Raw genomic sequence first — 24,739 nt, forward strand, 5'->3', positions numbered from 1 at the left:
TGAAGCAGCGGCAGGGCTCGAGGGGGCGGAATCCAGTTCTGAAGGCGGTTCCGTGGGTTAAACGCCATCGGGCAGCACTGCCTGCCGCCGAGCAACCGTTCGGGACAGAAGAGCCATCGGTGCGACAAACCGCAGGGCCCTGCGGGCCTCCAGCGCCCAGCACCCCGACGAGGCAGCAGCCGGCAGCGCCACGGAGACCCGCCACCCGCAGAAAGTCCGACCCACTGAGAGCTCAGATGGCGGGTCGCACGTTTTAGCAATAAAGTCTTTTTCAGTGACGGCATGTACGTTGTCACGTTGTCATTTTTAAAATTCTGGACCTGCTTTGCTTTCCTGCAGTGGTCTGGAGCCGAGCCCACAGTCTCTGAAGTGTGCCTGTACGTACTCATGGCAATGTTCTAAAACCGCGCTGTGTTTACGGATATTTGCTCCTAACACCTACGGTCTGGCTGGCATATTTCCAAGTGGGTAGCAGGAGCGCCACCGCTCTCCTCGTCTCAGCAGCTCCTGTTTCAGCTTCAGGCACGAGACGACTTTTGAAAGAGATTCACCGTCTATGAGAACAAGGGGCTAACAAGCTGTCTCTCCTGCTCTCAGATCTGGCACTCACTCTTTGGACAGTCTGAGTTTCACAAGGAGCTGCTGCTAAAGAAACTTACGACAGCGAATCGGTATCCTTCATGGGGGACTGTGTCCATCAGCTGTTGAAATATATAACCTCTGGTACCTTTTATTCATGTTTACAGTGGACACTTTCTAAAAGCGCCTCTTACTTTCTAGTCCGTGGACACCCACCCAGCAGCGTGGCTCCTGGGTACGGTGCACCTTGTCGTGCACAAATGGCTCCGTGCATGTTTTGGTTTCAACTCAAGAGTGTCCTTGGAGGATGCAGGGCCTGTGTTCACCTCCTTGCTCTACAACTGGCTGGACAGAGGCTAACTGAGCTGAGCAGCTGCACCCACTCAGGCAGCTCCGAGGGCCTGAGGGGCACCAGGCAAACTGGGCTGGACTCCTCTGAAGCTTACATGACGCCGGCCCTCACGTGTCTGAGTGTCTCAAGGGCTGCTGATCTGAAGCGGGCCAGCCCCGTGCTCTAGGAGAGTTCTCCAAATGTTCACTCGTAATCCAGTTATTAGGAACACGGAGCATTTTCCTAAATAGTGTTCTACATACTACATTGTAGAGAATGCTAATTCGACTACTATCTTTAGAACGTTATTTCTATGGTAACATACATTTCAAATTCTGGCTGTGGAACAGGGATCCTCCCCACAGAACCCTATTAGGGACTTAGAAGTTTTAAAATATCAAACATGGATGGAAATGTAAACTCATCCAGCCCAACAATCTCAATTTTATTTAAAAAACTTAAACTTAGGGGACACCTGGGTGGCTCAGTTGCTAAGCATCTGCCTTCAGCTCAGGTCATGATCCCAGGGTCCTGGGATCGAGCCCCACATTGGGCTGAGTTGGAAGCCTGCTTCTCTCTCTCCCACTCCCCCTGCTTGTGTTCCCTCTCTCACTGTGTCTCTATCAAATAAATAAATAAATAAAATCTTAAAAAAAAAAAAAAACTTAAACTTAAAAAACTTATTTAAAAACTTTAAAATAAAAAAAAATTTATTTTAAAGTACTCTCTATACCGATGTGGGGCTTGAACTCACAACCCTGAGGTCAGGAGTCAGATGCTCCACTGACTGAGCCAGCCAGGCACCCCAGCCCACATTCTCATTCCTACGGCCTGTGACACTAGGCATAGAGACCGAGATCTTGGCTTGTCTGCTCTTGATTTTGCAAGGCACGGGGAATCTCGGCCACAGGACAGAGAAATTCACCCCGATGCTGCCGGGCACATGTGTGCCTCGGCCCAGGGCCGCCGTCTGGAAGAGGGCTGCCTTTTTCTGAAGGTGCCAAGTTACGTGCCTGCAAGGAGGAATCTGTTCTCGAGGGCCTTCTCCCGCTGCGCACGAGGGAGCCGTGGAAGCCGCAGGCGAGTGGCATCGCACTCCCTGGACGGCCTCGCTCCTCTGCTTGAGGTCACATGTGTGAGATCAAACACAGCGATGTGCGGTCACGGTCAGTGCTGTGGGGCATTCTGCAGAACGCACGCCATGCAGCCTGGTGCTGCCGTCAGGTGTCAGGGTTATTTCCGGTTTGGGGTTAATATAAACGATGCTGTCAACAGTCTCATATTCACTGAGTCGTTTTATCACTATTTCACGATTATGAAGACTATTGTGAGTTTCAGATTCCCTAACAGCTGACATTGGAAATGAGTGTCCTTGGCCCCGCTGCTAGAGTTTCAGATTCGGCGACAGCCTCCAGGCGCTGCTGCTCTGTCAGCATCGCGTCCTTGCTCTCACGCTGTGGACCAGAAGTCAGTCTCACTGGTGCCAGGGATCCCTTTGAGACGGGCATCTTTAGGTTATAAGCCAACTGAAACCTCGTCTCAGCTAGTTTGATTTCTGAACTCAGGAGAAATCAGTACTCTGGTACGTGCACTTTGACGTTTGATGTACACTTCAAACTCTCAGAGGTGACTCCCTCTGCGGTCTCCGCCTGTCCTGGCACAGCTCAGTCCGGCCCACGGCGGGGCTGCTTGAACTTCCCAGGGGTGGGGAGGGGAGGGGCAGAGAGGAGAAAGAGCGGGCCGGCAGTTTTAGGACCCTTCAGGCACCTGTCACTATTAAACATGGCACACAGGAGACACCAAGCCTTCCACCCCTCTCCCAGCCTGCTCGCTGACACTGGCCTGAGGGCTTGCTCAGAGTTGACCTGGCAGAAAATGAGGTTAGCCACCAATGCTGTTTGTTAGTTAATGTAATTTCCAATACACTACTAACGGAAGAGTTTGTGTTTGGGTTTTTTTTTTTTTTTTAAGATTTTATTTATTTACCTGACAGATCACAAGCAGGCAGAAATCAGGCAGAGAGAGAGAGAGGAGGAAGCAGGCTCCCCGCCGAGCAGAGAGCCCGATGTGGGGCTCGATCCCAGGACCCTGGGATCATGACCCGAGCCGAAGGCAGAGGCCTTAACCCACTGAGCCACCCAAGCGCCCCCGGGTCTTCTGTTTTATATACTCAAAACACTAGTAAGTTTTTTTTTTTAAGGGTAGGTAACGGTCTCAATAGTTAGAACCCAATGCATTTCCCCTCCTATGTTTTCTAGAAAATAGTCCTAAAAATAAAGCAAAACTGAAGAGATCTTAGCTTTTTAATGGTGATGAATCTGGCAATGAATGCTCAATTATTCAGGCGCTGTGGTCGTGGACAGGATGCTCCTAAGAATACTTTCTAGAAACTATTCTCTTTCACCCAACTGGAGCAGTAAAACTACGAAGGAAAACCACACAACAAGTGACCACGGGTTACAGAGGCCCGGGTGCCGGAGAAGCAGCCGCTCCCGGCTCGGCCGGGTACGCGGCCGGCGCGCGTACCTGCGGGCGTGAGGATCAGGGCCTGCAGAATGTCCGACAGCGAGATGATGCCCACGATGCTGTCTGCTTCGTTCACTACCACCAGCCGATGCACCTGCCAACGGGACAAGCAGCTCCCGTGTCAGAGTTCACAGAAGGTTCTACGACAGCTATTAGCAAATAACGTCTTTCATATACTAAACAAGGAAGACATCCCAGAAGTAAGAGACAGAAACCATGTCCAGAACCACAAAAGGTCTTAGGCTCTCAAGTTAAGATCAATGCTGACTTCAACGACTTGTAGGAAAAACTCGCTAGCTGTGTCCCGCTGTGCTCAAATTCTGGAATATTTATATATATATGATACAACCCAAAACGTGAAGTACAGTGTAGCCATAATACTCTCTTAAACGTAAGTTTTTACATTTTTTTAAAAGATTTTATTTATTTATTTGACAGAGATCACAAGTAGGCAGAGAGGCAGAGAGAGGAAGAGAAGCTGGCCTCCTGCTGAGCAGAGAGCCCGATGCGGGGCTTGATCCCAGGACCCTGGGATCATGACCTGAGCCGAAAGCAGAGGCTTTAACCCACTGAGCCACCCAGACGCCCCAGTTTTTACACTTTTAAAGTAGTATTTCAGTCTCTAAGAACTAGCTGCTACTGACTTACATGGGAAAGACGTCCAAGCACGTGCCAGACGAAGAGGTCGTGGTTCATTGTCTATAGTCTTTTCTCCAGGAAGTTCATGTATTAGTATGTTCATATAGCTCAGAGGATAAAGGAACTCTAATAACATGAAATAGAGTATATTCACACCCCACGTTCTACTCGGGTCTTTTCTAAGCGAGTGGCCCAGGTTGTGAGGGGTCGTTTTAACAAATTCTCCTGAACACAGGAAAGGAGTGAGCAGGCATCGCGCTTCCTGGAGCGGCTCTGGCTTCCTAGGCCTGAGGCAGCCACACGCCTGATGGTTTCCTTGGAGACGATGCTCTTCTCCGTACAGAGTGGTCCCCTACCCCACCACACACCGTGGGGGGCATAGGAAGGAGATGGAAAGGGGGGGAAATTTTGTTTTTAGATTTGTCTCTGATACTGTGTTGGGGATGCTTTCAACATCTTCACTTGCTTTGGATTTCAAAAATAATCACTTTGTTCTCATGACTTTTAAAAGTTTCTCTAGGGGAGTCTGGCTGGCTCAGAAGTGTGTGCGACTCTTAATCTCAGGGTCCTGAGTCAGAGCCCCGTTTGAGTGTAGAGATTACTTAAACTTCAAAAATTTCTCTAAAAAAAGCTTAGGGTCTTCAATAATCCTGTGATACAACGCGGTTACTTATAAATTAAAATAATGGCTTGTGCCTAGGATCAAAGAATGCTTTACAGTCTGTGCGAGACGTTTTATTAACATTCAATAATGCTATTTAAATAACTCTCTTTTGAACTTCTGGAGGTCAAGGGGTGGCCATCTCACCCAGAGAATTAATTCTACCAGGCGGAAATGACCATCGAAAACATTATCTCGTCATTTGCTGCTGAGTCTAAATCTGTGAATATTCCTGGGTGTCAGGAAGCTGGTGCAGCATTTACGTCCTGTCAATAAACCAAACCATTGCTGATACTGTGTGCCTTCCCTCCAACAACTGTATTTAAGCTAAAATTGGCCTTGGTTCCCCAGTTAGGAGTCCTTGGGTGAAAGAAATGATTTCAGTGGGGTAAAAAGTCAAGATGCATAATGAGAAAAGTACTGAATTACATCTTTATTTCCCTCAGTGGCCCATTTCCTATTACGAAGAAATATCTATTGCTCGCCAGATGACCTGAGAGGACAAGCCCATTACCTTTCTTCTTTTACCTGAGAGTAATACATGCTCGAACGAGAGAGCTCAGAGCGGAGGAGCACTGCGCTCTCCGTGTTTACTGGAACTCCGCCACCCAGAAACAGCCGGTCAGTGCTGTGCTGTGGGGCCTTCTAGCCTCTCTTCTACACATATATGTGCATATAAATGAATAGAATCAAAAGCCAGTAACAGGCTTTTTCTCTTAGCAATACATTACTATGTCTTTTTGGTATCAACCAAATACTCTTCGAGAACATTTTTCACTGTTATGAGGGATTCTCTCATGTGGATGTCCATTGTCCTTATAAATAATTAGGATCACTACCTATGATCTTCGAAAGGCACATAATTCTAAGGACCTTATTAAAGGTTAAGATGTATTCCTAAGTCAATGAAAACTCTTTGGAAAACAAGAGTGATGGATATTAAGATTCAAATAGAAATAGAGTTCATATTGAGATGCTATAGTGAAATACGTTTCAGAAGCCACAGCAGTGGTAACAGGGGGTAGGGGGTCTCCCCCCAGGTGAGCACAGGGCAAGGTGGAAGTCTGCAGCACACAATGATAAAAACAGGGCTGTGTTTCTGACGGCTCCAGCAAGGTAGGCTGTGTTCTCGTGCGACCCCTACTTCAAATGTAATGTTAAGATCGCCTGTTAGCCTAAAAAATTATCAGGGACTTTCCCTCTTGGACTGCATTCTCATAGTTACAATAAAAAGTACCAGAGCAGACATATCATTATAAATGGATTCTGCCGACTCAGAGATTGTTCCAGAAAGAACACTGCTGCTTCCTTCAGTCCTAGAGGGTGATACACGGGAGAACATTCCTATCCTTGTCCAATAAGAAAGGAAAGAAATGATTTGGGGAGTGGGTATATTGAATTAGATGTGTTATTCGTTGCTCATCTTTAACTGAGTACATCCAAAATCCTACCCGCAGTCAGGTATGAGGGCTCATGAGTGCTGAGGGTCAGGAAGTGACGTGATTAGACCGTCTACTATCATCCAAATTGGAAAGAGAAAATTAAAAAATTCGAAAGATAATTTTGATTTCTCCTTCACTTTGTTGAAACTATATAATCACACATTTTTAACTTCAGCTTCATAAATACCCTAATGGAACTCAAAGCTCTTGGGACATTTGTTTTCTTAATTATGTAGTTTTTAAACCATGAAAGTCTCTTACCGGTTTGATTGAACTATGATATCAGGACTTAACAATTTAATTCAACGAACATTACCAGATGACCTACGCGGCAGGCAACACGGGAGGTTCCGGAGAGGGAAGCACGATATCCGCCTGACCCTGACCTGCTTCTCCGGGCGCTCCTGTGATTCACGATCCCCGATCCCCATGGCTCCCTGGCCAGTGAGTACTCGGGGCAGCAAAGCTGGGGCAGGGGTGGGGAGGGCGAGAGAGTGGGAGGAGCGCGGCCCTGCCGCCTCACCTCAGCCCGCACTATTCTGTCCACGATGGTCTCCAGGATCTCCAGCTTATTGCACTTCACGACTCCCTCGAAATACTGCGAGCGGTGCTGAAGGGCCTGGGTCACCGTGATATCTAGGTTGTTGTAGGTTTTTTCAGCGGCAAGGTTCTGTAATGAAGTAACGACGCATTACATCCTTTCATTTCGATTCGCATTTGTGACCAAAGTCAGTGTCAAGTGATGTGATTTGCAGAAACATTCCTGTTCCGTTACCTGCGGCAACCTTGCCAAGTAGTGACGGCGCTCCCTACAGAGGACTCCCCCCACTCTTCCATACGGAAGAATCCCCCCACTCTTACTGTGTAAGGCTCTAGAGCCCGAGTGAACAAAGTCTTTGGAGACATGGTAAAGGGTGAAAGTGCCCCAGGGCGGCCAGGAGGGCGCTGAGGGAGCCACCGGGATCAAGCAGTCGTGGGGGAAGAGCGGGCCAGGCAGGCCCAACAGACCCACGTGGCTTTAGCCTTAGGCAGTCCCACGCAACCAAACTCCGATCGGCCTGTCTTTGGAAGTCTGCTATTGTTTTTTTGTTTTTTAAATTTATTTGACAGACAGAGATCACAAGTAGGCAGAGAGGCAGGCAGAGAGAGAGGGGGAAGCAGGCTCCCCGCTGAGCAGAGAGCCCGATGCGGGGCTCGATCCCAGGACCCTGAGACCATGACCTAACCGAAAGCGGAGGCCTAACCCCCTGAGCCGCCCAGGCGCCCCGGAAGTCTGCTATTGTTAACAGAATAAATGACAAAAGGGTTCGAGACAGCCGGCTGCGAAGAAATATTTAATGCCGGGATCAACATTACGGCCAAAAATGATGAGCACGTTTGGGGCTACCAGAGTTTCAGCTCCCTTTCTTAAAAATACCATAAAACCCTAAGGAAGTGCATTTAAAATGAATAGGGAAAAGAAAGCAGCCTGTGGGAACATGTGGCACCACCTCTAATAGATTTATACCTGGGATTAAAAAATAGGACTTTAAATCATCTCCTGAATGCTTTTGCTGTCTTTTTGTTCCCAGCAGCAAACCATGGGATGTATCTAGCAAGGGACCCACACGTTCCTGTGTGCGTGAAGCACTGGCCTCCTGGCAGAATGAATGATGGCTCGTGCATGGAAATAGGACCATTTAAAATATTCACACATGCTGTAGTGCTGGAGAAACTATCCACAGACCGAAAAAATAATCTCTAAAATGCTAATATGTTATTCACTGCTAAGCCGTGAGTGTCAGGTACAACGACTGTTGGTGGTCTATGGAATCCTCCAATCCGCACAGCCACAGAAGCTATTAAATTAGGGAAAAATGCAAACAGATTAGTGAATAGGTTTTAAATGCATTCTGGATGACAGGTGTGACAAAATTAAAAATACTTACAATTACATCAAATTTGGAATAAATATCCACGACTTTTCCTAAAAATGAAAACAGGTGTTAGAAAAATGTCTTAGAAACAAAAAGATGACATTTAAAATCCATCTTAACCAGGTACTTACTAGCAATTAAATATTGCTAAATAACAAACTTGTCTAATTTTAAATGAGCATGAAATCACATCTTAATGGAAAATGTGAAAATAAGCCAGTTAGAATTCTCATTAAGCTGAGTGCTCCTTGGTGCTGACTTGATCCGCCATATCTAAATTTTTAGCCCCAAGCCGTGGCTGCCACCCACCGGATCTGATCCGCTGACCATTTAACTGTCAGTTTGCCCCCAGGGGACAAAGCGTGGTCTTCAAGGCCCTGGTATGACCAAACACAGACCTGACTCATCTACCACAGGCAAGGCCGACACTCGTCTTTCTACAAAGACGTTCAAGGCTTTGATGATGGGAGTGTCCGGGTGGATGAAGGCGATGTTGTGGTAGGTCCCAATTCCAAGGGCATCCAGGTTCTGCTTCATGAAGGCAGGCTTTGGCATATCAGACATCTAAACAGGAATATAAATACAGATGGTCTAGAGCCAAACAGACCTTTTTAATGTTCACATGTCCACACTTGGACGAAAACTATGTATAACAAATTAAAGTTAGTGTTCTCTACCTATCTACCTGGCTCTCTGAATTAACATGAAGTATTACATATAAGAATTGTAGTTTTTGTTCAAACCGGTTTCTATTCTAAGCTTACATTTAACTACTTAGTAAAATACTGCAGAAAACACAGATTGTAATGTTCCCCTTCCCCTCACTCACTGAAAACGTGGATGGAAGCGGGAACATGAAGTCTCTTTGGAAATCAAGACCCACAGCCACCCGAGAATCCTTTATTCTGTTAGGTTAAATTCCTGGTCCTGCCATCAGCATTAATTATTACTTATGAAGAACCCACACATTTCCAAACCCAGAGCGTCTGATGGGAGCAGTCTGAGCTGTGACTAGGCTAGCCCTCACCCCATCCCACCCTACATCCTGAACTCTCTTGCGGAGGACTCCGACTCGTGATTACTGGGAGCAAAGAACAAGCCAACTGAGCAGAATTAGAAGAACCTTTAAAAGTTCACTTTTCTTTTCATGGGCTGTTTTAGAGGAGGAGGGAGAAGGCAGAAGAGAGAAGTCTAGGGTCATGTTGGACTAAAACAAAATAAGGTCCACGGTTTCAAAAATCCACCTTGTGTAAAGGGCACAGTTGATTCCGTCCTCCTGGTGTACCTTATAATTATCAGGAAAAGATGAACAATTAGAAGAAACAAAATGTTCAAGTCAAAGAGTTCATCAATATTCAAATCATGAGAATCCTAGAAATTTGGAGAAAAAAAAGAAAGACCTATTAGGTCATCTAGCCCATCTCGATGCAGGAAAACCCCTGTTCCATATTGTACGCTTAGGCTAACGGTCACATGTCTCCAAGGGTAAGGCCACCTTTTCTCAGAAAATGATCTCAATTCAGTAAAAATCAGGGTCTGAAATTTATTTAAAATTCTGTATTTTAATCTGAAAACCTCTAGTTGAATATTCTAAGAGCATGACTTAATCACCATATTGGCCCAAATGCAAGGCAGTACTGGCGGAGGCAACCTCCTCTACTCTCCGTGGAAGAGAGAACACCAAGGCCCGCCTCCAGCTGTTCCTCCTCGTGTCCGCAGGAGCGCGGCTGTCAAAATGGGCTGGACTTGACCGTAACCTCTGGGAGACTTGGGGCAGCTTTAACCCACTGAGCCGGGCGCCTCTGAGCCGAGGAGCTACCACACGGCCTGCCTACAGGGCTGGAGGGAGGGAGGCCGCCGGCCCACGGGAACCTGCAAAGTCACTCCACCTCGCACCTGCACCACCTCTAAGATGGGGTTAATCAAAATACCTACCTGGGAGGGCAGAGACGAGGACTAGCTGTGTCTCGCGGCGTGCTTAGGACAGTAGCTGACACATCACACATACCTGAGAGTACACAGCTCGGGCGATTACCATTATTGTACAAGGCTTATTCTCCAAGGGACTAAAAGCCTGTGCGCCCTGAATACATGGCCCCAGCCTCGGTCCCCTTCGGCCTAGACGCTGAGGCGGCCGCCTGAGCAGCGGACGACACAGGTGACATCTGTCCAGCCATCTCTGCACGTCCCTAACTGTCCCCGACATGGTCTCTCCACTAAACTGTGTGCTTTTCAGTAAACTTCCTACCTTCTTTCTTAGCATTTATTTAACCATGGAGAGTGTTAGTTTTATAGGTAATCTGCTAAAATGCAGGACTGGCTTGATGGACAAGGGATTTCTCCCAATTACTAACCACCCCCCGCACCATGTGCTTCTGTCTGCAAAACTGAGGCCGAGCTCTGGGAGGAAGGGCAGTGGCTGCGGAGCGTCATCCAGAATTCGAGTTTCCTTAATTGCAGCTGTGTGTATAGAAGGGGACAGGAAAGCTAATGTGATGTAGATTTTCAAAGTCTATTAAATTCTTTTCAAAAATGATTTCACGGGGCCACTGGGCAGCTCAGTTGTTTAAGCATCTAACCTGGGATTCTGGCTCAGGTCCTGATCTCAAGGGTGTGAGATGGGGCCCTGCGTCATGATCTGTGTGCAGCATGGAGTCTGCTCAGGACTCTCCTTTCTCCCTCTGTCTCTACAATAAATAAACTCTTAAAGAAAAAAAATGAATTCGTGTGATCTCTTCTGAAATAGGAATGAGGCCTACTGGTCACAGCGGGCCAACTGCTACTTTTTAAAAATTTTTTTAAAAGATTTGTTTGAGAGAGTGAGAGCGGAAGAGAGAGAGAGAGAGAGAGGCAGAGGGAGAAGCAGACTTCCCGCTGAGCAGAGAGCCTGATGTGGGGCTCGATCCCAGGACCCTAAGATCATGATCTGAGCCGAAGGCAGACACTTAGCCAACTGAGCCACCCAGGCGCCCCTGACCAACTACTTCTAACCTCAAACTCAGTGCATATAATCCAAAGGAAACAAATTCAAGCCTCTTGTAAAAACTCTGTTCCTTATGAGCCTCTTTTAAAACTGACCAAAGAGGTCAACATCATGGATGATCATGAAGACATCTCATTCCAAACGCAGTTGAGAAAACCTACAGAAAACAAAGCCCGAATTTGGACCAACATGGTACTCTCGTGACGAAATTTTTATCTACTTGTGTTCTTCTATTGCAGCAATTTATAATAAGATAATCCTGGGGACAGTGTTTTTTGAATGTTTCCAAAACCATGATACCAATAAAGCATCACAAGGCAATTTGCTATAAATACCAGCTCAATTTATCTTACATAATAGCACTTTCTTAATTAGACGGGTTGCAAATTGCTTTACTGCCCTCATATTTTAGGTGATAAAATATTCTAATTTAAATAGAGAATTCCAAGTGTTTTTATTATTTTGATACTTGCCCCGAAAGGCGATTGCTTTTTAATTGGAATCAGCCTGAAGAACATACAATTTAAACAGGAGTAAGTTGAGAAGCCGCCGCTGAGGAACGGAGACCTCCTACTAATCCCAACTCCAGAATTAACGTCGTCTCCTGAGGTGACGGGAGCCAATTTACGTGAAGTAAACCAGGTAAAGCGGGTGCAACCGCGTCTTTAGAAACACCAGGACTACTTACAAAGAGCTGGAGGAACTTGAGGATTCTCTTGTGGGTGAGAATATAAAGTGCGTTCCCACTGACGGGGTCGATAACCGGCAGTCTGTGGATTTTATTTTTGATCAACGAGTACACAGCGTCGAAGAGGCTGTGGGAAAAGCCGTCAAAGTTGTTAGGAGGCTTTAAAGAAGGAGGTAAAACGCTCTGGACCACCCCTGCTTTAGAAGCATTTTCCGTGTTTCTACATCATAGCCACAAAAGGCTGACTTGACTTGAAGCAGTTTTGGGAAAGTTCTAAACTGGGCATCTCAGCAAATGTTCTACTTTTGCGGTCTGTGTTGATCGCGGGTACAAGTGCGAGCTGTGGAGCTCGAGGAGAGCCGTTTCTAGTGCGTTTAATGCTGCTGTGCGACAGACGGCGGCGGAGAACCCGGGGACCGCGCACGGCCACCAGCAGCGACGGGGAGCTGTGGCCCCGCACCCCGCACCGGAGCCTACTCAGTGCACCCCGCTTCTGGGCTGTCCTGGCCCCTCCTGGGGCTGCCAATCAGGAGACTGGGCGTTTAGCTGTATGTTTAGGACTTGAAAATAAACTAATAAAAATCAGTATCTACTTTTTCTCTCTAGTGCCTAGAGTTAGAAGAGTATTTTCATGCGATGTGGAAATGTGTCCGAGCCGTCCCAGAAGGCCCGTGTCACAACGTCTGTGCCAGAGCGCCGCTGAGGGACCGCGTGTTCTTCTGAGCGCCCCCGGACCAGTGTCTAACGGAGGTGGCCCTGCAATGTCAGGGCGCATGAGAGCCCCCGGGGGCAGCTGCTGTAGTGCACGTTCCTGGGCACGACCCTCCAGAGGCCATGGAGCAGGTCAGAGGCGGAGCCCAGGGACGAGCAGTAAGTATTAACAAGCTCCCCAGACGGTTCGTGTAGCAGGTGACCAGGATTTTAAAACTGCTTAGTATGACCATCTTCCCGGTCCCTTATCAATCCTTTGAACAAATAAGCTGATTCCTACTGTCTCTAGATTTATTAAATTGAGTATTTGAAATAAAGGAGGCTGTCCCCTATCTAGATTTTAAAAAAATCTATCAATCATGGAAACAAGAATCTGAATGAATGTTTTCAAAGGAGAAAAAACTTTACAGGTTTACCTTGCGTCTGGAGATATATTCACTAAAGGCTTAAATGTTTCTTGTAAATAAAGCTCTGTTTTTATAGAAAGAAAATATGCAATTAGTAACACATTTGGTATTTGCAATTATGTAAATTACTCTTCAGTTTATAGATAACAATTAGGATTAAAAACCAAAATCAAATAAATCTAATGTACCGAACACTACTGTATAAATTATAGTTAGGACTACTTTAAACAACTTAAAAACCGTTTTAGGATGTTGCCATTGTGGAAAAATTAAATATTTAAAAACAGTATTACAATAAATGTTATAAGAAGAAAAGTCAAGCAATTGGATGTAAAAAGCAGAACCAGCAGAGGTCACTAGAATGCTACCAAATTATCACCCTCCAGAGACAAGCGCTCGTGAAATCCTTTAACTAATTTTTGTAGGTTTTAACAAACTTTGTTCTTTAAACGTTAAGTTTTATTTTACCAGGCTAACGCTCAGAATCTGTATCTTGGGGTATCTCTGTAGTCTGTAGAAATTCTTTCTAAAGATCCACTGTAACTAATTTGCCTTGCTGAGATTTCTCTACAGAAAGCATTCAAGAGTATCCTGACATTACCATTATTACCACCAAATACCACGTAATATCAAATTGTAAATATGCTTAAATCTTGGTCTAACATTACTTGTATAGTAGAATTTAAGAGGAAGTATCTCTCTTGGCGTTAAGGTACATATTCATAATAGGCAGTGCGGTAAGATACAGATTTCATGTTGACTGAGTTTGTTTGGTTTGACTTGATAAAGCCTTACAAATCAAATATCTCATTCAAAGAAACTTACAGGTCAGAGGGAGTTAGAAGAGCCCCTGGCCCTCAAGAGATTCCAATGGACCCTCAGATTCTGCAGCTGCTACTCACAAAGGTTACTTATCATTCCAAGCAGATTTTCAATTTTTAATTAACATTTTTCTGTCTACAGGTCCCTCCGTTTCTATCCAGGCTTTTCTCTGAGACTCCCTACAAAGCCCCTCGTCGGTGTTGGTCAGACCGCCTTCCTCAGTCATTCCCACCCATCCAATCCAGCAGGATGGGTCTAAAGAACAGTCACACAGTCATAGAATGAGAATTTAAAAAACAGCTCCATTTCAGAAAAGATACTGTGCTTTTAAAGGGTTATTTTTTCATGTGATTTACCAAAATCTTCCAGTTCAAGGTTCATTTGCTCTATGTTTCTCCATAATTTGTAAAGAAATAATTATTAAATGTAAGAACAGATCTTTGCTTTTGTTAGTGGTAGGAGGCATTCCCCTGGTGCATTTTCTAGATAGAGATAAGTCTGAGGGCAAGGACGGCCACACTCAGAAGTAAGTGGCGACTCTGCTGGGAGCAGTGGCTGGGGCCTCAGTGAGCTCATTTGTCCTTGTGTCCCAGCCTTAGTATTCAGACTCGCTGTAGGTTCTCCACACGTTTGCTCAACAGAGTGGATCGTATTTATAATGGTATGGTTCACCACTGAGATTAAAACAGACCTGTTTTAATGATGTAGTTCATTAAACAGAGAGAGAAAGATCCATTAAATTAAAACATGTTTTACACACTAAGCAGAACATTTTTTCCTGATATTAAAAGATTAACAGCCAATTGTGCTTACCCCTCCATGTTTCAATCTTATGTTCTTCTAATTCATAAATCTGTACCTGCAAATAAGAAAACTTCTTATTTACAAATGTTAACATATATAAGACAAGAAAAGTTACTTCATAACCAATGCAGAGTCCCACAATTCAGCAGGTAGAAACAATCAAGATAATTCAAAATACTAGATATACTACAAACATAAAGTGCTCTGCATTTCTTTGAAGTAAGTGCCTTCAAAATTTAAAACATAACAGGGGTGTCTGGCTGGCTCAGTCAAAGGCGCGTGTGACTCGAGCTCAGGGTTGTGAGTCTGAGCCCCACAATGGGTGTAGAGATTACTTAAAAAATAAACTAGTTATAATATTTTCATTTAACATGAAAATTTCTGATACGCTTAAATTTTTAAACATATATGGACATATATACCCATCCCTTCTTGTTAAGGATACAGGAAATTTTTAGCAACTCTAGTTTAAAAAGGACAAATGGTTAAATTGTGCTAAGGAGAGATCACAACCAACACCAGAAATACAAACAATTATAAGAGAATATGATGAACAACTATATGCCAACAAATTAGACAATCTGGAAGAAATGGATATATTCCTAGAAACATAAACTACCAAAACTGAAACAGGAAGAAAGAGAAAACCTGAAGAGACCCATAACCAGCAACGAAATTGAATCAGTAATCAAAAACCTTCCAACAAATAAGAGTCCAGGGTCAGATGGCTTCCCAGGGGAATTCATTTAAAGAAGAATTAATACCTGTTCTTCTGAAACTGTTTCAAAAAACAGAAATGGAAGGGAACCTTCGAAACTCATTCTATGAGGCCAGCATTACCTTGATCCCAAAACGAAAGACCCCACTAAAAAGGAGAGTCACAGTCCACTATCCCTAATGAACACAGATGCAAAAATTCTTACCAAGATGCTAGCCAATAGGATCCAACAGTACATTTAAAGGGTTATTCACCACGACCAGGTGGGATTTATTCCCGAGCTGCAAGGTTGGTTCAACATCTGCAAATCAATCAATGTGACACACCACATTAATAAAGGAAGGATGAGAACCGTATGATCCTCTCACTAGAAGTCTCCACTAGAAGTCCTCGCCTCAGCAATCAGACAACAGAAGAAATAAAAGGCATCTAAATTGGCAAAGAAGAAATCAAACTTTTACTCTTCTCAGATGATATGATACTCTATGCAGAAAACCCAAAAGACTCGGCCAAAAAACTGCTAGAACTGATACAGGAATTCAGCAGAGTTGCAGGATATAAAATCAATGCACAGAAGTCAGCTGCATGTCTACACTAACAACGAAGCAGCAGCAAGAGAAATCAAGGAACTGATCCCATTTACAACTGCTCCAAAAACCAGAAGATACCTGGGAAAACCTAACCAGAGAGGTAAAGGCTCCGTGCTCTGAAAAACGGAACACTTACGAAAGAAATTGAGGAAGACATATAGAAATGGAAAAACATTCCATGCTCACGGACTGGAAGAACAACTATTGTTAAAATGTCTGTGCTACCCGAAGCAGTGTACACATCCAGTGCAATCCCTGTCAGAGTACCATCAGCATTTTTCACAGAGCTGGAACAAACAGCCCTAAAATTTGTATGGAACTACAAAAGACCCCAAATAGCTAAAGGAACACTGGGGGGAAAAAAAAACACCAGGGAGAAAAACAAAAAACCCACACACCAAAAAAACCACCCAGAACTGGAGGCATCACACTTCCAGGCTTAAAGCTGTCATCATCAAGACAGTATGGTTCTGGCACAAAAACAGACACATAGATCAATGGAACAGAACAGAGATCCCAGAAATGGACCCTCAACTCTATGGTCAACTAATCTTTGACAGAGGAGGAAAGAATATCCAATGGAAAAAAGTCTCTTCAACAAGTGATGGTTGGAAAATTGGACAGTCACATGCAGAATGAAACTGGACCATTTCCTTACACTACACACAAAAATAAAATGGATGAAAGACCTTAATATGAGAGAGGAATCCATCAAAATCTTAGAGGAGAACACAGGCAGCAACTTCTGTGACCTCGGCTGCAGCAACTTCTTGCTAGACACGTCTCCAAAGACAAGGGAAACAAAAGCGAGAATAAACTATTGGGATTTCAAGATAAAAAGCTCTTGCACAGCAAAGGAAACAGTCAACAAAACTAAAAGAAGCAGAAGAAGATATTTGCAAATGCCTTATCAGATAAAGGGCTAGTATCCAAAATCTATAAAGAACTTATCAAACTCAACACCCAGAAAACAAAAAAATTTAGCTAAGAAATGGGCAGAAGACATGAACAGATATTTCTCCAAAGAAGACATCCAGATGGCCAACAGACACATGAAAAAGTGCTCAACATCACTTGGCATCAGGGAAATACAAGTAAACAAAAACAAAAACCACCTCACACCAGTCAGAATGGCTAAAATGAACAAGTCAGGAAACGACAGATGTTGGCGAGGATGCGGAGAAAGGGGAACCTTCTTACACTGTTGGTGGGAATGCAAGCTGGTGCAGCCATTCTGGAAAACAGCATGGAGGTTCCCCAGAAAGTTAAAAATAGAGCTACCCTACGACCCAGCAATTGCACTACTGGGTATTTACCCAAAGGATATGAACGTAGTGCTCCAATGGGGCATGTGTCCCCCAGTGTTATAGCAGCGATGTCCACAATAGCCAAATTGTGGAAGGAGCCGAGATGTCCATCGATAGACGAATGGATAAAGAAGATATGGTATGTGTGTATACACACACAGACACGCACGGAATACATAAACACAATGGAGTATTACTCAGCCATTAAAAAGAATTAAATCTTGCCATTTGCAATGATGTGGATGGAATTAGAGGGTATTCTGCTAAGCAAAGTAAGTCCGAGAAAGACAAATACCGTATGATTTCACTCACACAGAATTTCAGAAACAAAATAGATGAACACAGGGGAAGGGAAGGAAGGATAAAAGAAGACAAAGACAGGGAGGCAAACCACCCTTAACTCTGGAACTGAGGGCTGCTGGAGGGGAGGTGGGGTGGGGCAGGATGGGGTGACGGGCATGAAGGAAGGCACATGAGGGAACGAGCACGGGGTGTGATCTGCAACTGATGAGTCACTGACTTCTACCCCTGAACAGTAACACAATGTATGTAAACGAAATTGAACTTAATAAGAAATTTTAAAAAAAAGTTCCATTTCCATTTTGTGGAAAATCAACCATAGAAAATTTTACAAAGACCCTACAAAATCTTTCAAGGGTAAGCTCCCATCTCAGTGAAAATTCCATAGGAATAAGGTTTGAAAGTAAGACTGGCGATCACCCAGGGAAGAACGAGCACACGCAAGATCAACGGCACTGAAGCCGGAAAGACGAACGTGGGCAGAGACCTGTGGGACCGCGTCCAGTGGCCTATACACATGCGACTGAAGTCCCGAGGAGGAAAGACGAGACAGAAAAAATACCTAAAGAAACAGCAATCAAAAACTTCCCCAATTAGGTGAAAAGCCAACCTAGAGGATCATGGGAACGCAGCCCAGCTGGGGCAGGAGCCACACAAGGAAGAGCGGACACAGGCGCGGGGCCGCCAGTGCTGACACCATGGGGAAGACACAGCTTGGAACCAGAAGGAACCGCGGACTCCCCAGAGGACAGAAGGTAAACGTTTCTGCTGACTTCTGACCCCAAGCCCTGGGAGGCCAAAAGACAATGAAATGACATCTTCAATGCGTTAAAAACAACTGTCAACTCCACTTCTGTAAAACAGGGGAAGTGTTCTCCGAGCACAAGGATGACCTCAGGACACTGTGACATGAACAAGAACCACGGTGGTGTGTCACAACAGAACCGACGGCGCAATGGGGACGGGGGCGCACACCGACTGACGGTGCCTCGCACAGAAACTATAGATGCTGTATCTTTTTCCTCCGCGTTTTGTTGAAACCGAAAATAAGGGCAGATTAAATGGCGCTATATTGTGTAGATAATAGATTGTGTTCAGTGACTGCAGGCACTGGAACTCCCGTGAGCCATGGCGGCATCAGCGGAGCTCTGCCGGCCGTGGCGGGGCCGGGGCCGCACTAGTCCCTGGCTGCGGACAACTAGAACATGGGAGAACGTGTGCAGGAACGGTTCTCAGACACTGGGCTATTGGCGCCCCCGGGAGAAGGCCTGCAAACACATGGAGCCCCATGCTCACAGCTCTCTCTAGATGTGACCCAGCCAGGGCGCCACACTCCCGCTGAGTTAGGGAGACAGAAACCAAAGTCTGGGGCAGACGGGGCCAGGGGGAATCTGCGGCCAGAAACCCAAACGGGAGGAGCTGTCCAGGACGAGAAGAGAAGGCGGAGCTGAGATCGCCTAGAGTTGTTGTTGTTGTTTTAAGATTTTATTTATTTATTTGACAGAGATTAAGAGAGCATAAGCAAAGGGAGAGGCAGGCAGAGGGAGAGGGTGAAGCAGACTCCCCGTTGAGCAGGGAGCCCGATGTGGGGCTTGATCCCAGGACCCCGGGATCATGATCTGAGCCAAAGGCAGACACTAAACCGACTGAGCCACCCAGGCGCCCCCTCCTAGAGTTTCTGACTGGAAACGAAGCGGGGCGTACCCAGGGTGAAAGCACACCAGGCCAGGCCAAGACCCACAATGGAAGCCACCGTGTCCCATGGAATGGAAAGTCCTCGCTAAACCAGCAGGGAATTCCAGGGAGCTCCCGGAAGTAACAGGACTGAACCAGTCAAAGACGAACACTCTAAGGAAGCTTAAAACCCGCCCCCGATAAAAGCATTTGAAAAGAGGCGCATCATCATGGGGGAAATGCGAATCGGAACCACAATGGGATGCCACCGCACACTTGTCAGAAGAGCTGGCATCAAAAAGACGAGACAGTAAGTGCTAGCGAGAATGTGCAGCAAAGGGGACCCTTGTGTACCGTCGCGAGAAGGCAAGCTGGTGCAGGCACCGTGGAAAACAGTATGGACTTTCCTCAAAACATGAAAACTAGAGCTACCATAGGCTCCAGTAACTTCACTGTGTGTGTGTGTTTTTTTTTCTTAAGATTTTATTTATTTATCTGAGAGAGAGAGAGCGAGCATGAACACGAGAGGTGGGAGGGCCAGAGGGAGAAGACTCCCTGCCAAGCGGGAAGCCCAATGTAGGACTCGATCCTGGGACTCCAGGATCATGACCTGAGTCGAAGGCAGTTGCTTAACCAACTGAGTCACCCAGGTGCCCACTCTGGGTATTTTCCTGGGAAAAAAGCCCTGCAAATACTAATTTGAAAAGATATATGTACCCCTATGCTCGCTGCAGCAGGGCTCACAATAGCCATGATAAGGAAGCAGCCCAAGTGTCCACTGATAGATGAACGAATGTACATACACACACACACACGCACGCGCGCGAGTATTAGTCATAAAAAGGAATGGAATCTTGCCATTTAAATGTGGCAACATGGAAGGACCTAGAGGGAATCAGAGAAAGACAAATACTACATGGTTTCACTTACATGCAGAATCTAAAAAACAAACGAGTAACAAATATAGTCATTGGTACAGAGAATTGGTGGTCACCAGAGGGTAAGGGAGTGAGGAGAGAAGAGAACAGGTAAAGAGGACCGAGAGGTCCAGACTCCTAGTTACAGAATAAACAAGTCACAGGGATATAGTCAATAAAACTGTAACCAGCTTTGTAAGGGGACAGAAGGTAACTAGACCAATTGTGCTAATCAGTTTGTAATGTACGTAAACATGGATTCACTACGTTGTACACCTGAAACTAATATAATATTGTATGTCAATTATAAATAAAAAAAAAACTTGGGGCTGCATATTTAGACAACTGCTTTTATAGAAATTTTGATTTAATTAGCTACTGCTAAGAGTTTTATTTTTTTAAGACTTATTTATTTTAGAGAGAGCGAGCGTGTCTGCAAGGGTGAGGAGGAGCAGAGGGAGAGAGGGTCCCAAGCAGGCTCCCCAGGGAGTGCAGAGCCCCACGTGGGCTGAATCCCACAACCCTGAGATCATGAGCCAAAACCAAGAGTCGGACACTTAACTGACTGAGCCACCCAGGCGCCCCTTGCTGAGATCTTTAACAGGGGTTTAGCTGTATTTCATGAAAATATATCCAGTTAATAGTCATACTTGTGATTTTGCTAGTTCAAAAGCAGACATATGACCCTTATAAAGAAAACCAATATTTACCTGCATGGGTGGTATTTAAGAAATCAGATTCCTCATGTGAAATAAATATGGGATACTTACAAAATCGTTGGTTAAAGTTAATTCTGAGAGTATCTCTTATGTTTTTACTTTCCTCATTTTACATAGGAAATTAATTATTGGGCAATATTAGCTGTTACATGTAAAACGAGTATTGGATTGTCTTTTACCTTTCAGATACCCAAAAGAGCATTAAAGAAAAAAATTATGCAGTTCTGTCCTTGCCCACCCCTGTCAAAAACACTCCCTCCTCCCCACCAAAAACCAAAACCCAAAACCAAACAAGCTGGTAGAATCACAAAAATCACAGTGTTTGATAAAAGGCCTTATGTGGTTCTCAAACTATGCTCTTAGAAAACAGCTGGACAAGGAACCAGGGACCAGGGAGTTCTCCCACTAAAATTAGCCAGCAGCAGTCTTTTTGTAATTGGCAGAAAAATATCAAAACTGAATTTCTCTAATTTTAAGTTTTACTTCTTTAAAACCACAGAGTACATACAGTTCTTGTGAAACAGTTTAGGGGGTAACTGCATGAGGCCGTAGTCCCACGGACAGGCCTGGGAAGATAAGCTCCGGGGCACCGGAGTGGTGTGGGGCGGGCTTGCCTTTGTCTGCGGGTCCACGCAGTCACAACACCGCGACACGCCCACAGTGCATCAAAGACGATATATTCAGTGACTGATGTATGCTGATGTGCCCTGCGTGGTATATATTACATATTTGTACAAATCAACTCCCAGCACCCCCCGCCCCCAACATACACAGGAATATACCACTCCAATGACCCATGTAAGGATTTCTGGCACTTACCATGGGTGACTTATAGTATCTATGTAGTATATTTATGAAATCTGTAATTGTTAGCATTCCTGGAACAAAGAATGATATGTTAATATAAAACTATGAAAAATTTCATAGGATAAGCAAGCCTGGAATCTTTTCTAGAAAAGCTCTTAAAACACACTTTAAACATATCAAGCACAGTTTAATATATTCTATTATTTAGGACTATTAGTCTGTTAATTATCTACAACAGATGGAGATAAATTTAGTTGAAATCAAACCTGACAGTAAGTACAATAGACTCAGCCATGGTATTTGGCAATTCAGTGGTGGGGAACTGATTAATACAAAACCTCACAGGAGACTTGCAGTGACATGTAAATAATTTAAAATACTTTAAGGTAAGGTAAGGTATTCCAAAAGCTTTAGACACAGGACACTTCCGGGGGCATGTGGATTGTTTCCCGAGAAGCATTCTCCAAATGATGGTTCTTTAAGTACTGATTTAGCGCCCAGTTATTAAGTGCCTACTGTGTGCCAGATGCCAAGACTGCAATGATGAAGAAGACATGAAACTTTTCTTTGAGGGGACTGTCCCCTAGGGTGGGAGGCAGACCCACCGATGGTATTAAACCAGACGCACACTAGCGGAGATGACATCTGCCGTCTACCATGACCTGCGCGGCGGGAAATTCTCCAGCTCAGACACTGAGTTACAGGACATTTCCATAGGATAGCAATGATTTAGCACAGGCATCGATGCTGTCTCCGTCACTTCATTCACATGGTCCACAAGGGGTCAGCCACAGGAGCGGGGACTGCCCAGTCACATACACGTGAGCAAAGGCGGCCAGAGGTCAGGAGTCTGAGCACAGTGTCCCCTGTTCCCTGGCCTCACAGGAACTGGCAAAGACACAGAAGCTCCTTCGGGGAGCCGGGGAGGTAATGAATCAAAAGAAACTGGATAAATAAATAAATATGGCAAAGAGACTCAGTGGGAGCACGTAGGTGTTTTGAATTTGCTAGTGGCCCCACCTTCCCCGGACATAAAAGCCCAGAGTCCTTCAGCTTGGCAGAGTTCTCGAGACTGAATTCCAGACCAGCACCTATTAGGATACCTTGGGCTTTCTGCTCTTAGGCTCCCGGGCCCACACTGCTTACCTACAAAACTTTGTTTCTTACTCTCCCACAGTGGCGCTGCTCGAACACCATTGGCTACTAAGGCAAAGAAGGCCTTTTTCACCTAAAGACAAACAAGAGAAACAAAAACATACTTTAAAGTCCATACACCAGGGGAGAAATACCTTCAACCCTAATATCCAGCCAGATTTTACTGGTTATCTTCAACATTAGTTTTATAAGTTTGAGAGGCTAAAAAGAGTTGAATTTATCCACACTGGCAAAAATGCTTTTATATTCTACTTAAAAACTGGAGATTTTTTGCAATGGAAACAATGTGATTCACTTCAAAAACTTTTTTCATTTTATCTAAAGACTTTGTACACACAGAGACTTTATACAATTAAAACTGTATAAATGAATTCAACTTCAGTTTAATTTCTCCTATATGTGGCTATTAGTTCATTTCGAAATGCTGAAGTTATACCAAATGACCTGAAATGAAAATCTGTTTCTCATATGTTCAGTAATAGAACACGCAAGCACTTTTTCTCACTTCCCGGAGGCTGAGAAGAGGTGTAAGGGAGTGTATATCCTTGCACTCTCACATGGTCTAGAGACAAACATCCAGCGTGCGCCTGGCCCTGTTCCGGGTACGCACAGATGGTGTCGCCGGGACCCCACAGCACAGCCCGTCTGGGGACTGCACCAGGCACAGCAGGCACCGGGGGTGGGGGCGTGTTGTGTGTGTGTGAGCAGCCCAAACTCAGTGCTGAAGATGACCCCCCACACGCCCAGAACAAATACACACAGGGAAAGTGGTTCCCCTTTATTAAGACCACAGAGATGTCCCGGGATCCTGGGATCGAGCCCCGCATCGGGCTCTCTGCTCAGTGGGGAGCCTGCTTCCTCCTCTCTCTGCCTGCCTCTGCCTACTTGTGATCTCTGTCAAAAAAAAAAAAAAAAAAAATCTTAAAAAAAAATATTAAAAACAAACAAACAAAAAAACCCACAGAGATGAAGATGAAAGTAAGTTGGAAGTATCACCCAGAGCTGCTAGAGGCCAATGTCGTTCAGTCACAGCAGCTACCTCAAGTGCTGCTGTGAAACAGGCGGCACCATAAACTGTAGAAAAATGCCCGAGCCACAGTGTACGTATATCAGGAATCCTGAAAACATTCATGCTGTCTGCACACTCGCTTTCTCTCTATTGGACTATGTAGTCATCCTGAGGGTTAGGAGCAGGAATCAAAGATGGTCAGTGTGGCATTACTTCTAATATTCAGATCGGAAAAGGATCTTCCCCCAACAAAAGAAAATGTATTAAATACTGGATTACCAATGGGGAAAAAGTATCAAATAGTAGAATTAGGAAGACCATGCTGAAGTAAAATATTATAAAGAAGGTTTATGTGAAACCAGTGAAAACATAGACTCTAAAATTATACATTATAATTATGTAAAATATGTGTTTAAATGAAAAATGTCAAAGAGAAATAAGCAAAAAATTAAGTGATATTAAGGAGCTGGGACAGTGACAGTGTGTTTTCTTTGAAAAAATGTCAATGTGGCATTTTCTACGGAAGAAGGTTCTTCTCTCTCCCACTGTATGCCAGACCCCAGCTAACTTAATAATGAAAAGAAGTGAGAGAATTACAGGAGCCCAGAGCTTCCCATCAGGCTCAGGCTCCCAACCAATTCGGCATCGGTTTATGCCTTTATAATGACACACTTTGCCTCTGCTTGGCAGGAGTTACGTAGGAGCTCGGTTCCCCTATGTGAGTCCAGGGATGATGGGTGGGCGAGGAAATCTCATTAATTGTTACACGTGGCCCAGCCCAGCCCAGCACTGTGTCCTGCCAAGTACAAGCCCATGGGGACCCCGCCTGTCTGCTGTATGAATGGCCCAGGACCGGGAAGAGGCGTAGGGCCACTCACCCCTCTGGGCCCAATCATGGGTGACACGAGAGAGAAATAGCAACTCTGCGGCATCCAGAAACGAGTCAAATACTCTTTGAGCCACAGCATGTATCGAGAATCATGAAAACATCCGTGCTGCTTGTGTAACTAACTGGCACCCAGGGATGGCGGGCC

The 24,739-nt window shown here is 45.1% G+C and overlaps 1 protein-coding gene across 1 annotated transcript in view; it reads right to left on the minus strand.

Annotated features, from left to right (window-relative positions):
• Nucleotides 1-24,739, minus strand: part of LOC111154394 (protein kinase AMP-activated non-catalytic subunit gamma 2) — a 246,557-nt gene that overhangs the window by 2,866 nt on the left and 218,952 nt on the right. Inside the window, 9 exon segments of the mRNA XM_022513935.1 lie at nucleotides 3,437-3,530; nucleotides 6,702-6,848; nucleotides 8,107-8,144; nucleotides 8,493-8,658; nucleotides 11,766-11,892; nucleotides 12,893-12,947; nucleotides 14,519-14,564; nucleotides 21,554-21,612; nucleotides 22,688-22,769. Coding sequence (XP_022369643.1) covers nucleotides 3,437-3,530; nucleotides 6,702-6,848; nucleotides 8,107-8,144; nucleotides 8,493-8,658; nucleotides 11,766-11,892; nucleotides 12,893-12,947; nucleotides 14,519-14,564; nucleotides 21,554-21,612; nucleotides 22,688-22,769 — 814 coding nt within the window.

This window comes from Enhydra lutris, unplaced genomic scaffold (assembly GCF_002288905.1).
Source record: "Enhydra lutris kenyoni isolate GAN:26980312 unplaced genomic scaffold, ASM228890v2 scaffoldscaffold37, whole genome shotgun sequence".
Classification (NCBI taxonomy): Eukaryota; Metazoa; Chordata; class Mammalia; order Carnivora; family Mustelidae; genus Enhydra; species Enhydra lutris.